Below are 15,479 nucleotides of genomic sequence, written 5' to 3' on the forward strand. Positions count from 1 at the left end.
TCACACACATTGCAGGAGTAGGTAACTCACAGTGATGCACCAATTCAAATCCCATTCGAGCTTTATTTATCCCAGATGTGTTGTAATGATCTGATAGGAGTTGCCAAACCCAATCTACATCACTCCCATTGCTTCTTTTTTCCCTCTCCTTTTTTCTGTTTTATTCTTGGTTTTTGCTGTATTCATGATTAAAGTTTGATTGCCTTTAATTTGTCAAAAAAGTAAAGTAGTAAGTACTAAAACTAAAGGATTATGTTCTTGTCGTTTAACAAAAGATAAACAAGAGAAGCATTCAGATAATAAAAATCTCTATTTTCATCTTTCAATCTTTCCTCTCTAGTGTGTGTGTGTGTGTGTGTGTGTGTGTGTGTGTGTGTGGGTGTGTGTGTGTGTGTGTGTGTGTGTGTGTGTGTGTGTGTGTGTGTGTGTGTGTGTGTGTGTGTGTGTGGTGTGGTGTGTGTGTGTGTGTTGTGTGTGTGTGTGTGTGTGTGTGTGTGTGTGTGTGTGTGTGTGCAAAAAGTCAGGCTTTAGGCTGCTGTCACTCACTCTGTCTGCTGATGTCAAAGGCTCCCCACATGGGCTCTCAGCATCCCAGAAGAGAGACACAGACACACAGTGTCTAAACAGCTGTGTCCACTATGTGATGAAATATACACAGCTGTCTTTTTCTTTCCCCGCTCTGTCTCCAGTCCACCTGCACCGCTATGTCATTTAATTGGTTCCAAGCGACACAAACCCACACACACATACACACAGCATTTTGCTTCAGCAGGTGTGATGTCAGCAGACGCTCAGCATGGCGCCACATGTTGCTATGGTGACCAACAGGCGCCTAGCGACAAACAGTTGCTCACATGCTCTTGTCTTCTTTTCTCCCTTTTCTTTCTTTTTCTTTGCTTCCCTTTCTTTTTTCTTTTGCTTTCCTTGCCTCCTCTCCTCTATTTTCATCTCCTCATCTTCTCCCTTTCTTCCTTTCCCTCACTTTTTTTTCTCCAATCTTCCTCTTATCTATATTCCTCCACTCACCCGTCATTGGTCATGTGAAAGCAGGATTGAAATGAAAGAGCAGAGACGCACCAGGCTGGTGGCAGTTTCACGTGGGGAACGGACACATTTTTCATGGGACGCACACACGTGCACACATGTACACTTTGATACTCGTTAACCAATGACACTTCCCATGATGCCACTTTGGTGACCTGCATGGGCTGCAGCTTCATGTGTTTTGTGCACAAATGTGTGCTTGTGTGTTGGACCATGTGAGCTTGTAAGTGCACCTGTGTGCGTGCATGCGTGTGTAATCCCTTGCGACATGTTGTCACAGCTGTTTAACAAGGATTAGAAAAACACATTCAGAATTCAAATTTTGAAATACCCTTTAGTAGACTGTAAAACCAACAACCATACCAAATAAATATCCAAATAGTCTTCACCTCTAGTAAACAACAATAATATATAAACCAACCAAGACTTTAAAAACCAAACAAATTGAGCGAGATTTAAGTGATTAAGAGGAGAATAAAAACATGGAAGGGAAACCATTTTTTTCCCTACTTTCTCAGGCTGTCCTAATGCTGTCAGGTGTATGTTTAAAGTGAAGGCTGACAGTTACAAGATTTATTCCCATCCTTACTGTCTGCCTCTTCATCAATAGTCATGCTTGTCACACATATCCACAATACTGCTCTGCTGGCTTTACCATCCTCTGTCAATTGGAATAACCACACATCAAATCATAATGGCGGCCTAACCTAGTAGATGCTGTCAATTATATAGCTGTCACTCTACAGGAAGTTAGCAATAATTCCAATTTATTCATGCATTCATTGCATTGCATAGAATTCAGCCCTGCTAAGGCAAAAGACAAACTACCATCCAAATCATTAAATATCCAGATATTTAAATAAGTGGTTCAAATAACGTGTGTTGTCTCTATAAGCAACATCTTTCACAGAGAATTGTTACCCATCCTTGCAGTTGCCCTTTTCCAGTGATAGTAGGCAAAGTTAACCATAAGCTGGTGGAGAACATTGTTCTATTTATCTGGCAGCTAAAAACCCAGATGTCTTCCTCAGGAGCTAATGGAGACCAACACAGAACTAAAAAGAGTGAAGATTGGATTTTAATACTAAATGTAGCAAGGAAAGCAACTCAAAATTAATGCTAATTCTTTGTGCCAATTGCGTTTGAAAGTAAGCTATGCTGCCATGCATTGTGTGTCACCCCCTCTGTTTTGTGTACCACCTTTTGCACTCACAAAAAAGAAATAAAAGTTGGCATGCAAATTTAAAATACAGTACACACACAGAAAAAGACGATTATGAGTAAAATGCTATGGATGTCAATGTTAGCATACGTGGTCTTGCAATGAGTTCAATAGGATGTACCTGCATAAACAAGAAAAAAAGTAACCCATGTTCAGGGCTGCAACCATTGAGTATTTACAGTTGCAATCAACACTTGTGTGGTGGAGCACCCTCGTGGCTGGGGACCTTTGTTGCATCTCTCTCTCCCTAGATTCTTTTCATCTGGTGCTATCTAATAAGGTACAACACGCCCAAATAGATACTTAAGGTGTAATTGTATTCACTTTTTGGGTCCATTAATGAATACCATTAATTAACTCCACGGCAACAGTAACTGTAGTTCCAAAAACCTAAAACATGATTTAATCGACTAAATAATCATTCTCTGTTATACACCCACTGAAACTCTAATAAAATCTCAGTCCACTGTGAACTCATGATTCATTTATGTTTTCTACCCGTGGCTTGAAACATTTAAAGTTCCGAAATTACATCTGTGAACACAGTAATGTAAACTGCATGATTGGATTATGGTTCATGACACACTTCAGCAGGGACTACGTGTTCCAAATCATAGATTAACACACACACCGTTCCACCATTTACATACACACATGCTTTTTTAATACAGTGTATATACGTGAGACACGTGAGTGTGTGTCCTGCCGGTGTGTGTTGGACACCACACTGACGCACTATGGGGGTGTTCAGACATCATTCACATTCAGCTGCCAGCCAAGTCCAGGAAGTAACACAACTTACTCACACATACACTGTGTGTGTGTGTGTGTGTGTGTGTGTGTGTGTGTGTGTGTGTGTGTGTGGTGTGTTGGTGTGTGTGTGTGTGTGTGTGTGTGGTGGGTGTGTGTTGTGGTGTGTGTGTGTGTGTGTGTGTGTGTGTGTGTGTTGTTTGGTGTGTTGTGTGTGTGTGTGTGTGTGTGTTGTGTGTGTTGGGGTGTGTGTGTGGTGTGTGTGTGTGTGTGTGTGTGTGTGTGTGTTGTGTGTGTGTGTGTGTGTGTGTTGTGTGTGAGAAAGAGGAAAAAAAGGGTGTAAGAGAACTTTCACTTTAATATATCAAGTAACCAAGGAGACTTGGGCTACTGATCAATATTTGATTCAGTGCCACTCAGGCAGTGGGTGGGCGTGTGTGTGTGGTTGACTTCAGTTATATTGCTTTTACTACAGAGGTTGTGGCTTTGGTCCAATGTGTGTCAGCAGAGAGAATGGTCACTAGCCAAAGTGTTTGCTTACATTGATTTAGTCATCTCTGGGACAGTAGAATGAGCCAAGATGGCACCCATAACATCAATAGCTGGGAGCATTCACATGGTGACATAATATTTAATATTCATACACCTCTCCAAGTTGTCTAAATTATGGTTCCTGTGGTTATTCCAACGTACAGCAAGATCCACCCCCAGGCTTTAAATGGTGGTACGGGTGATTTCCATAGGATCAGAATCTTCTAACAAGCAATTAGAGAGGTAAAAGCAATAACATTAACTTGGGTTGTTGTCAGTTTGAGTCCGTCCGGAGGTCTGCCAAATACCACTACACAGGGGAGGGACAGATCCTTAACACCAAAACTCAAGATTGTGTCAAAATATAGCTTCCAGAAGTTGAGCAGTTTGGGGCATGACCAGAACATATAAGTTAAATCACAAGGGGTCTGATAACATCTATTGCATCCTTTGTCAGGGCCATCCGGGTATCCAAATCTTGGCAAGCCTAGTCTTGCTAAAGTGAATCCTATGTACCACTTTAAATTGAATAAGGCTAAGCCTTGCACAGCTGGAGGAGAAATTGACTGCTCGCAGGGCTTTTTCACAAAAGTCATCTGACAGGGAGGTCTGCAGTTCTTTCTCCCAGCTGGTCCTAATTTTGTTGACAACAGAATCAAAAGATGGAGAAAGTAGGTCATAGAAGTAATATATATGGCCCATGGGTAGGGTCTCATCCTTAAGAATTAGATGTATGCCACTTGGGTGGAATTTGAGGAAATAAAGAGGAGGGAGTCACTATAGGATTAGATGTATAAAGCGACGGGTAAAAAGGAAGATTACTGCAAGCCAGGGCCTGGGGCAAAGAGGTGGAGCATGACTTGGCCTCTGAACTGAGGTAACCAAAGCGTAGTCTTGTGAGCATTTACAGCTCAGTAATAATCGATAACACTAGGCAGGCCAAGCCCCCCAATAGATCTGCTCCTCTGCAATAGCGTTTTATCGGCTCTGGCGTGATTGTCGGCCCAAAAAAACGAGTAGATAATGCTTTCTATGGCAGTAAAAAATGACCTGGGTAAGAAGATGGGCAGACATTGAAAAATATATAGGTATCTAGGAAGTGTGTTCATCTTGACAGTCTGTATTCTTCTGGCCAGGGATAACGGTAGACAGCTCCACCTGCAAATCAGACTGGACTTTTGTCGTTAAAGCAGTGAAGTTCTGCTCTCGTAATGCCCGGGCAGATCTTGTGATTGTAATGCTTAAAAATATTTAAATCATGTATTAGATGGTCTAAAGGGGACTGAAGACAGGGGTAGCTCCAGAGCTAATTGGTTAATAGCATAGCACTCACTTTTTGAGAGGTTTAATTTATAAGCTGAGAGCTCTCTAACAGAACAGAGCATGTGGCTTGCTGGACTGAGGGTCACTGATGTACAATAGGAGGTCGTCGGCATATAACGAGACCTTGTGGTCTGTGCCCCATCTCTGAATCCCCTTAATTCCCTCCTCTGCCCTCAAAGCAATCAAAAAGGGCTCAATAGCGTCTGCAAATAAAAGTGGGGAAAGCGGACATCCCTGTCGGGTCCCGCCAAAGAGGGGGAAGGACCCGAGTGCTGGCTGTTAGTACACACTGATGCACAGGGGGATTAGTAGGGTTACCGAATGCAGGAAATGATACCTGCCCCAAAACCAAACCGTTGGAGGGTGGAGAACAGGTAGGCCCACTCCACCCAATCAAAAGCCATATCTACGTCAAGAGATATACTGCAACAACCTCTGGTTCTGAATGAGAGTGAATGATGCTGAGAAGCCTTCTGACATTAGTGAATGAGTACCTCCCCCCTTACAAATCCTGTCTGGTCCTTCTTATATACAGTGGGGCTCGAAAAGTTTGGGCACCACAGGTAGAAAATTGTATTAATGTGCATAAAGAAGCCAAGAAAAGGTGGAAAAATCTCCAAAAGGCATCACTTGACAGATCAGACATTCGTATAATATGTCACAAAAATTCAGATTTTATTTCCATCATTTTCGCTTTCAAAATAGAAAACAAAAGCATCTGCAAAAGTTTGGGCACCCTGCAGAGTTAATACCTTGTACCGCCCCCTTTGGCAAGTATTACAGCTTGTAAACGCTTCCTTGTAGCCAGCCAAGAGTCTTTCAGTTGTTGTTTGAGGTATCTTCGCCCATTCTTCCTTCCAAAAGTCTTCCAGTTCTTTGAGATTTCTGGGCTGTCTGTCACGCGGTGCTCTTTTAAGGTCCATCCATAGATTTTCAATTAAGTTGAGGTCAGGAGATTGTGAAGGCCATGGCAAAACCTTGAGTTTACGCCTATTGATTTAATCCACCATGGATTTTGAGGTGTGTTTAGGATCATTATCCATTTGTTGAAGCCATCCTCTCTTTAACTTCAGCTTTTTCACAGATAGCGTCAAGTTAGCGTCCAAAATTTGCTGACATTTTATTGAATTAATTTTTCCTTCTACTTGTGAAATGTTCCCTGTGCCACTGGCTGCAATACAACCCCAAAGCATGATTGATCCCCCCCCATGCTTAACAGTTGGACAAAGGTTATTTTCATTAAATACTGTGCTCTTTCTTCTCCAAACGTACATTTGGTCATTCCGGCCAAAATGTTCTATTTTAACCTCATCGGTCCACAGAACTTGTTTCCACAATGCATCAGGCTTGTCTTTATGTTCAATTGCAAACTTCAACCGCTGATTTTTGTGTTGAGGATGTAGAACAGGTTTTCTTTTTAATGACTCTTCCATGAAGACCATATTTGTACAAGTATCTCTTTATAGTGGAATGGTGTACCACAACTCCAGTGTCTGCCAGGTCTTTCTTGATGGAATGTGCAGTCAAACGTGTTTTTTTTCTCGCTTTTCTCACAATCCTGCGAGCTATTCTGTCTGATATTTTTCTTGGTCTACCAGATCTTGCTTTAGCTTCCACTGTTCCTGATGACGGCCATGTCTTAATTGCATTCCGAACAGAGGATGTTGGCATCTTAAAACCCTTTTCTATCTTCTTATAGCCTTCTCATACTTTGTGAGCATCAACTATTTGCAAGATCAGATGAGTCTGGGCATTTAAAACCTTAAGATTGACATCACCTGGTCTTTCCAGACGATGATTGAGAACAATCCATGACACTGTCAGGTCTCAGCTTTCCAAAGGGGGCGGTGCATGTTATAAACGCTGCAGGGTGCCCAAACTCAGAGTGGAAATTATGGAAAAAAAATCTAACTTTTTGTGACATATACAAATGTCTAATCTGTCATTTGATGCCTTTTGGAGATTTTTCCATCTTTTCTTGGCTTCTTTATGCACATATTACAAATTTTTACCTGGGGTGCTCAAACTTTTGAGCCCCACTGTAATTGAGGGCATAACCAATTCCATTCTGCCGGCCAGGGCTGTTGTAAGTATTTTAACGTCTACGGATTGGCACAATCACTTTCTGCTGCCTCATTATATCAATACGCCAAGAATTCACCTCAACACACCTCCCTGCACGCTCATGGACGCAAAGATGGGCACAAGTGCATTTACTATTTAAAAGAAGTGGCCGCCGGGTGAGAAATTAATAACTGCGTCAGTCTTAAAATAGCAAAGAAACCTGCGTCGGGGTTGGCGCCGCGCTGCACCGGGTGCGAGATAGGGCCCTGAGTTTTAAAGTTTTTTTTCTTGAACTGACACTTCCATTATTTAGTAATGAATGTATTAATATACATGTAAAACAATATTGATTGGTTTGACACCAAAGTATTTAGGGGCTTTTTTATGTCACCACACACAGAATATTAAGTGCACCTTCACCAGCAAAACTGTAAAGTATCTGTCAGTTGTCCAATCATTCTTTAAACGTTAGTTGTCATTGAGTGTCTGGTGAAATACTCTTCACTATTTAAAACAATAACTTTACCAGCGACAATGTTCTGTAAATTAATTCTGCTAAATGTCTAACTAACACTGATACGTGGAGTATCTCTTAGTATACACAGAGTATAGTTTGACTGAAGGAAAGCTATTCTGGGAACATTATTCAGTTTCCACGATGCATCGACGCATCTTCTCTCGGCAGTGAGGAAAGTGGTGAGCCAACTTTTCCAGCAGTGACACTGTCACTGAGGGACCCACAAGATTTCCAAAATCATTAAGTTTCTGACTTGATGGGAGCAGTAATGCTGTACCCATGTTCTGCACCCACTGGATGATTTTTGAAAATGCGAGACCGTAAAGGTTGAAGAATGGGGGAGAGCTGGGGGAATTCAGGGGTTGGCAAACTCCCCATGCTAAAGTAAAGTGGTATTGCAACTTTGATACAATTTTAAGTAGAAAAGATATTGATTGGCTCATCTGAAATAGTTTCTAATTTTGAATGGCTGTTTTGCTATGGTCTTACACCCACTGTTTTACTGAACACAGAGCCAGTAGTTGGATACAGGGAAAGCAGATTTATTTCTGAATTAACTGCAGTTTGGGGTGAATTTGTTCACAGAGGTACTAGAGTTTTATAAATTAATGAATTGTGTGTGCTGACAGGCTTTACAGCAGCTGTAACCATGCAGGCCAAAGTTTTATTAATGCCTTCATTCTTGTTTATGTGTTTTGAATGTGCTATCAACGTGGGGCTTTAATAGCCAGCTCCTCTCACCGTAAAGTCAGCATCCAACTTTCTTGGTTAATTTGCTGCTTTTTTATTTCTCTTTGAATCTCTTTCTCTTGCTTGATCTTTTATGCTCCCTGGTTTCATGTTTCTCCTTCCCTTTCCTCCTCCAACACTTGCACTTCTTCCCTCTTATATTCTAATATCTCCATAGATGGGATACTATTCTTTTTCTTTTGTTCTCATGTTCTCTGATTGTGTCTCTTTTCTATTTCCTGTCCTCCATCTTATTTTTGTTTCTATTTTTTTATCCACTTTCTTCTCCTTTTCCTCTATTCCTTATCTCCTTATCACTTTCCTCTACATTTGGCCTTCTCCCCCCATCCCCCAATCTACTCCTACTCTATTCTTCTTTTCATTTTTTTTTATTCCTCCCCCTTCTCCAATCTTTCTTGCCAAACAGCTCTCTTCACTTCACTCTCTGTCTGCAATCGATCACCTTCTCCTCCACCCCGTCCTCTCCACTGGGTATAATCTGAAGTGTGTGTGTGTGTGTGTTGGTGTATCCCTCTCTCTTCATCCATCTCAGCCCCATGTTTTGAGTTATTACTCTCTAATTATCAGTGAGCCCAGAGCCCAGAACACTCTCATACACATATTTTTTCCATACTTTGCCGGTTTGTATTCCAACTTGGATGAGATCAAAAAACTTTTTATCATTTTCATAAGAACTGGATTTCAATGGGAGAAACAAATTGAACCAACTTTGAAAAAAAAAAACTCATTCCCATGAATTTTGATTCTATCAATGTTTTTGATATGCAGATATGAGTTTGCCCTTTGGGGATTAAAAAAATTGAATATCATTCAGTTGTGTTTGTCACCTGATATGATGGATGTGATGCTGTTTGACTGATGGCATTTAATGTACTGATCAATGTTTAAATGGAATATTTGAATTTTGATTAGACTACATTCTATTATGACTTGTTTTATTGTCAAAATGTTCCTGAGAATTAACTGTTTTGTGATTATATAAAACATAGTTAATAGATATTTTTAACCCTGAAGAAAGTTTTTCTCATTTCTACTGCCGATCCAGCTGCAGCTAGCTAACTAAGCTAACGTTAACAATCTATGAGTTGGTTGAAAACTCTGTCTCAGGCCGTTTGTTGTTTTTTTCCAAGCAGCATTGTTCGCGTTTTGCAAATAGTCATAGAGTCAGTTTTATGGTATATCACAGTTTGAGAAAGTCAAGGTTTCAAAAACACTTACATGTTCTGTAAGTTGTTTTTGCCTTGAGTGGTCAAGGACAGAAAGTGCAGTTTAGTAATCCGTCTCACTGCCAGTGTGCATTGTGTTCAAAGAAGAAAAGAATTGACCCGGACATTTAAAAAAAAAAAAAAAATGCATTTTCTAGCTGTGATAGCAATACCACAAAACTGGGAAACCTTGATATTTTGCTGAAGGTTATGATACCATCAGAATATTGTACCGGACCTCTCCTAATCGCGCTAAGCTAGTTCATCTTTGTTTTATAAAAAACGATTATAAATGAAAATGTATTAAATTGTTAATTGTTGAACAAAACCCTAAATGGTAGAGGGAGGCGAAGTCCCTCCCCTTCCGGTGGACCTTGGACCTTAATACGGATAAAATATGGACGGTAGGGAATGAGGAGAGACAAATAATTTTTTTCATGCCATTTGAATTGAGCCATGGATTACACATGATGTCCATCCTTTTAAAAGATACATTTCTAAGTCAAGTAAGTCTCAGTTTGTTGTAAAACTGTTATAGTATAAGACTGTGAGAATACACAATTACAAAGACTACACACTTCGAAGTCCCATGGGTGACATCTCGCTGAAGCTAAGGTGTCTGTTTGTTTTGCACCGGCATAACGTTACCCACATGAACAACAGGTCTTGCTTGTTCTTTCCCTTCTCTGCTGATAAAAAGATGCTGGATAAAACACATCACATAAGACAACATAAGGCCCACATGTGTTGTGGAACTGAGCAAAGTTAGTGACCAAGCCGAGCATCAAGCAAGGTGACGAATTTTGAGACAAGATATGTAGTTTACTTAGCCATGTTGGGTGGTACTACGACAAACCTACGACAAACTGTGACTTTCTTCCCTCGCAAAAGTATCTTTTAAACTGACAAACATCATATGTGTAATTCATGGCTCAAATCAAACGGGATCAAAAAATAATTAGTCTCTCCCCCTTCTCTAGGGTACATATTCTTTTCTAAATTCCAAATTAATGTCCTAGGAGGTGCACTGGAAAGGGAGGGGCTCACCTCTCTTTATGTCTGTACTTTCAAACAGTATGTTTTCCTTTTACAAGAGAAAAAAGATTGAGGATGAGGAATAACTGATGAGTTTGCCAAAGGCAACACTACCTAACGTGAGTTTGGCTGCAGTTGCTGTAGCAAAACAAACAAAGAGCAGGACACAGCTGCTAACGTTAGCCCAAACTTTAATATCTTAGCATCTAAGCTCTCAGAGGCTGGATGTTCCAGTTCTAAACATGTATTTTTCTCACATTACAGGCCCTTTGCCTTTGCAGAAAACGCTAGGTGGTCACTAGTTTTAACTAGCCAAGCTATGATTGGATAATTGTTCTTGGGCGTGGTTCAGTGAACTTCAATTGTTAAAAAAAAAAATACATTTTATCTGGTGGCAGCTGTCCATCCATTTACCTAAAATGGGTATGTTCTTCTATGTGAATATGCCATAAAGTCAACCACAGGACTGCCTAATCATTCATTACCCACACACATTATCAAACTGCCTGCCTTTTATTATCCATCTTATTTTCTCTGTCCTTATCTCCTCCTCTTTTTCTCATCACCACTCTTCCAACACTTTTCCTTCCCTGTCGGGGGGTTTGCAGTCTCTATCACTCCTTAGTACCTCTCTTCCCACTCTCCTCCACTGCTTGGTCATTTGTCGTGCTGCTCAGTTTGCACAGGGCTGACATCAATCACAAACTAATAATGTTATGTAGAAAAATGGATAAAGAGAGATTTTTCTTTTCACTTTAAATGAAAGGACATTTGTTAAGAACAAAGGATTGTTTGGGGGGAAAAAAGTGTCTATAAAATAAATACACACACGGGGACACTGCTTGTGTTTAACTATGTTATGTGGTCTATTTGTCCTCCAGGGTCAGGGTACCCGTATGTTCTGGAAGCTCCACCCCAGGACTTTATCTCTGGTAAACAAGCAAGTGAAATAACGTCCATATCATTCCCAGTCTGCCTTTACAACTACCAACTACCCCTCAGTTCTCACACTCAACTGTGCTACAGCTAATACTGCTGCATTACTATCCCATCATTAATCTTTGATAAGTGGTCAGTAGGTGTTGCTCCATCTTTGTCAAGCGCTTGAAAGAAGTCTCCCTTGCTTTGCAACGTATTAATGCTGCCATCAGTTAAAACAATACACGAGTGGAATCTGCACACACCAGCCGTGAATATGTGTGTGTGTGTGTGAAGATAAAAATGAAATAGAAATATAAGCACAGGCCAAATTGTCATGATCCTGCAGTTTGCAAAGTGGCGCCTGCAAATACACTCACCTTGTGGCTTCATAGTAATCAACAGTCAACATGAAAAATATTTCTGTGTGCATATTATTCCCATTCCGCTGTGTGTCTCTGTGCCAAAAAAAGAGTAACTCTCACTGCCTGGCCTTATTACAGCTAGCCTCGAGCCCTAATGGAAAGAAATAAAGAGCTCTGAACAGTGTGTGTGTGTGTGTGTGTGTGTGTGTGTGTGTGTGTGTGTGTGTGTGTGTGTGTGTGTGTGTGTGTGTGTGTGTGTGTGTGTGTGTGTGTGTGTGTGTGTGTGTGTGTGTGTGTGTGTGTGTGTGTGTGTGTGTGTGTGTGTGTGTGTGTGTGTGTGAGATGAATGGTTCTGATTAGGCAGTGCAAGCTGCGGACAAGCATGATGATCAATGTCTTCCTTCTTTTCTGCTGCTTAAGAACAGTTGAATGTACCATGGCCACACACACGCATGTATGCAGGTTTTGCATTAACTGTGTGTGTGTGTGTGTGTCTGCAACTTGTAATACTTTTTGTTCCTCCCAGGATTGATGGTGTGTTAGTTTCCTTTCTCCACTTCCATATTTATGAAAGCATAGATACACTGCTAGTAACCTTAGGCTATATGTATAATACATGTGTGTTTATACTGTGTGCATGTGTGTGCTGCTGTCAGTTTATATAATAACAAATGCATGTGCTATAGAAATTCTCTGAAATTGGTTACGCCAGGGTATAAAAGTGTAAATCCGCGCGCTTGTGTGTCTGCAGAGGACTGCAGAACGGAAGTGTTGACTCGGCAACAGCAGAGATGGGGGGCGGGGTAGAGGTGGGGCTGGACGGGCAAACTAAAGAGAAGAAAGATAAATGAACGAATGCGGAGAGAAAACTGAAGGATTATTTAAAGGAGAAGCAGTAACTTCACATAGGAGGTGGGGCAGAGTGAGGAGAAACCAAAAGAAAGAGGAGGGAGGAAAATAAATAAAAGAAAGAGACAGACGGGGGAGTTGATGGCGGAGGTCTGATGATTGGATGGATAAAATCAATTAAGATAGAATGAGAGAAGCAGAACGGAGAGAAAGAGAGAAGCAGTGCAGAGAGTTAGCAGCAGGTCCTTTTGGTTCACCAGGCTTTCGTCCAGGAAATCAAACGACTTGCCTCTCCCCTGTGTGATTAGACTTAACACACGCACAAACACGAAGAGAGACAAACATTTCTCCAATGCACACTTACATTGCTGGACTGTTATTGTCATCAGCAGTGCCACCATAGGAGTGAAATAGTTTAGTTCATATCATAGTTTTGGGGTCAAAGTTTTTGGTTCAGTTTGGTATCTTTTTGGTACAGGGGTTGGCATTGCCAATTAAATTCGACATGTTTTTTAATTATTTATTTGACATAAAAAGTTACCTGTTTCCTAATAAAATTCTGGTTAAGAACATACAGTTACACTTCTTCATTGTCAAATGTTAATATTGAAAGAATATTAAAAGAGTATGATTTCTAATAAGTGCAAACAAAGAATGCAGCCTTGGTATTTTTATACAAAAAAAAAATCCAACATTGGGCCATCAAGATACCACTTACTTTAATCATATGCTGAAATCCTGTGTTCTCCACAAATGCTTCTTTCGCTATAAACCCGCCCAATGCTTTGGTTATGGATTGAATTGCCCTGCCTGAATCTGCAAGGAGAGGCTCTTTAAATTCTGCGAGGAGAAGTTGTTCTTTCCTGCCCGACTCTCTCCTCATTTGGGCATTCAACGGGCAACTTGGCGTGATGTCTACGTAAATGCACCCTCAAATTGGAACTTGTGTTGCACAGTGCTTGCACACAGTTGCCACTTTATCCACCACTGTTTTCAGTCATTGTTAGGTAACAAACTAAAACCAAAATCCTCCAATACAGCAGCCCAAGACTGACTAGCCGACACTCGACACCCAATCCAAGCCAACTGCGGTTTCACTGCGGTGCAAGGATTTTTTATCCCCTAAATAACTTTATTTGAAGTTGTTTTCTGCACAAGCCTTTTTAACTGTAATCTGTGTTGCAAAACTGAACCAAACCACCTTTCTTGACTCTGTATGTCCATAGTGTGTGTTGCCATAATCCCATCCTCAGTGTTGATGCACAGCTAATTAGTCTATCATTGTCATCATCACCAGTGTTTGACAGTGCGATTGATCAACAAAAACCTGGTCTAAAGTCAATAGCGCAGCATTTCACTGTTATTTTAACAAGGCTTGTGCTATGTCTATCTACTGTTCAGGACACAACTTGCGATACCATGTTCATCTGCTACACTCTGCGGTGCCCAGCTACATCCTGCTGTGCCTTGTAATGCCCACAGTGCCCTGCTATGCCATGAACTATTACAAAGAACTGCTACAAACTACTATTTTTTCTATTTTTGTTATTTCCACTCTTCATTCTGACCCCAACCGGCCCGTCAGACACCGCCTACCAAGAGCCTGGGTCTGTCCGAGGTTTCTGCCTAAAAGGAAGTTTTTCCTCGCCACTGTTGCACAGTTGCTTGCTCTGGAGGAGACTACTAGAACTGTTGGGTCCTTGTACATTCTGGAGTGTGGTCTATACCTCCTCTATCTGTAAAGTGTCTCGAGATAGCTCTTGTTATGAATTGATACTATAAATGAAATTGAATTGAAACTTGGGAGGTGAAATAAATCATTTTATAATTTTGTATTTATTTAACATTCAAACATAACAGGGTAATATTATTGGCTGATATTAACTTATATACTGTATTGGCATAAATGTTGGCAGTACAGAGAAGCTGTAGATCTTTGACTTTATTTAGAAACCGTGTCACACTTACGTAGTTTGCCGATCAGAAAACACTGACTGAATTTTCAGCCTTGTGACATAGTTTTGGTCCCAATTCATCAAAACAACAATTTGCTGTTGAAATTACCAAATTCATTTATAATTATATATAACAAGTTTATTGTTAACATTAATATGCAAATGTATGGGTACCGCCCACATTTACACATTTACATATCCAGGGTGAAATTGCGTGTGTTTCACTGTCCGTGTGTGTGCCCAAACACATCCATCTGTCTTAGTCCGCTTATCCGGTATCGGGTTGCGGGGGAGCGGTTACAGCAGTGGACCCCAAACTTCCCTTTCCCAAGCCACATTAATCAATTCCGACTGGGGGATCCTGATGCGTTCCCAGGCCAGGTTGGAGATATAATCCCTCCACCTAGTCCTGGGTCTTCCCCGAGGCCTCCTCCCAGCGTACGTGCATGGAACACCTCCCTAGGGAGGCGCCCAGGAGGCATCCTTACCAGATGCACAAACCACCTCAACTGGCTACTTTTGATGCAAAGGAGCAGCGGGTCTACTCTGAGCTCTACACGGTTGACTGTGCTTCTCACCCTATCTCTAAGGGAAACGCCAGCCCCCCTCCTGAGGAAACCCATTTCAGCCGCTTGTACCCTGGATCTCGTTCTTTCGGTCATGACCCAGCCTTCATGACCATAGATGAGGGTAGGAACAAACACTGACCGGTAGATCAAGAGCTTTGCCTTCTGGCTCAGCTCTCTTTTTGTCACGACGGTGCGATAAATTGAAAGGAATACCTCACCCACTGCTCCGATTCTCTGACCAATCTCCCGCTCCATTGTCCCCTCACTCGCCAACAAGAATTTAAACTCCTTCACTTGAGGTAAAGACTCATGGGGAACCACCACCCTGGTCTGCCACTCCTTAGGCAATGTTGAAGAGGCGTGTCAGGCCAGACAGCCCACA

General features: G+C 41.3%; 1 protein-coding gene across 7 annotated transcripts in view; it reads left to right on the top strand.

Annotated features, from left to right (window-relative positions):
• LOC116672846 (chloride channel protein 2) overlaps positions 1 to 15,479 on the top strand; it is a 162,668-nt gene that overhangs the window by 63,771 nt on the left and 83,418 nt on the right. For 4 of the 7 annotated variants that reach the window (XM_032504801.1, XM_032504810.1, XM_032504827.1 and 1 more), the window contains exon 3: positions 11,323 to 11,373. The exons of the other annotated variants lie outside the window; for them this stretch is intronic. In XM_032504801.1, coding sequence (XP_032360692.1) covers positions 11,323 to 11,373 — 51 coding nt within the window. The remainder of the gene's footprint in view (positions 1 to 11,322; positions 11,374 to 15,479) is intronic. 7 annotated transcript variants of the gene reach the window in all.

This window comes from Etheostoma spectabile, chromosome 3, assembly GCF_008692095.1.
Source record: "Etheostoma spectabile isolate EspeVRDwgs_2016 chromosome 3, UIUC_Espe_1.0, whole genome shotgun sequence".
Lineage (NCBI taxonomy): Eukaryota > Metazoa > Chordata > Actinopteri > Perciformes > Percidae > Etheostoma > Etheostoma spectabile.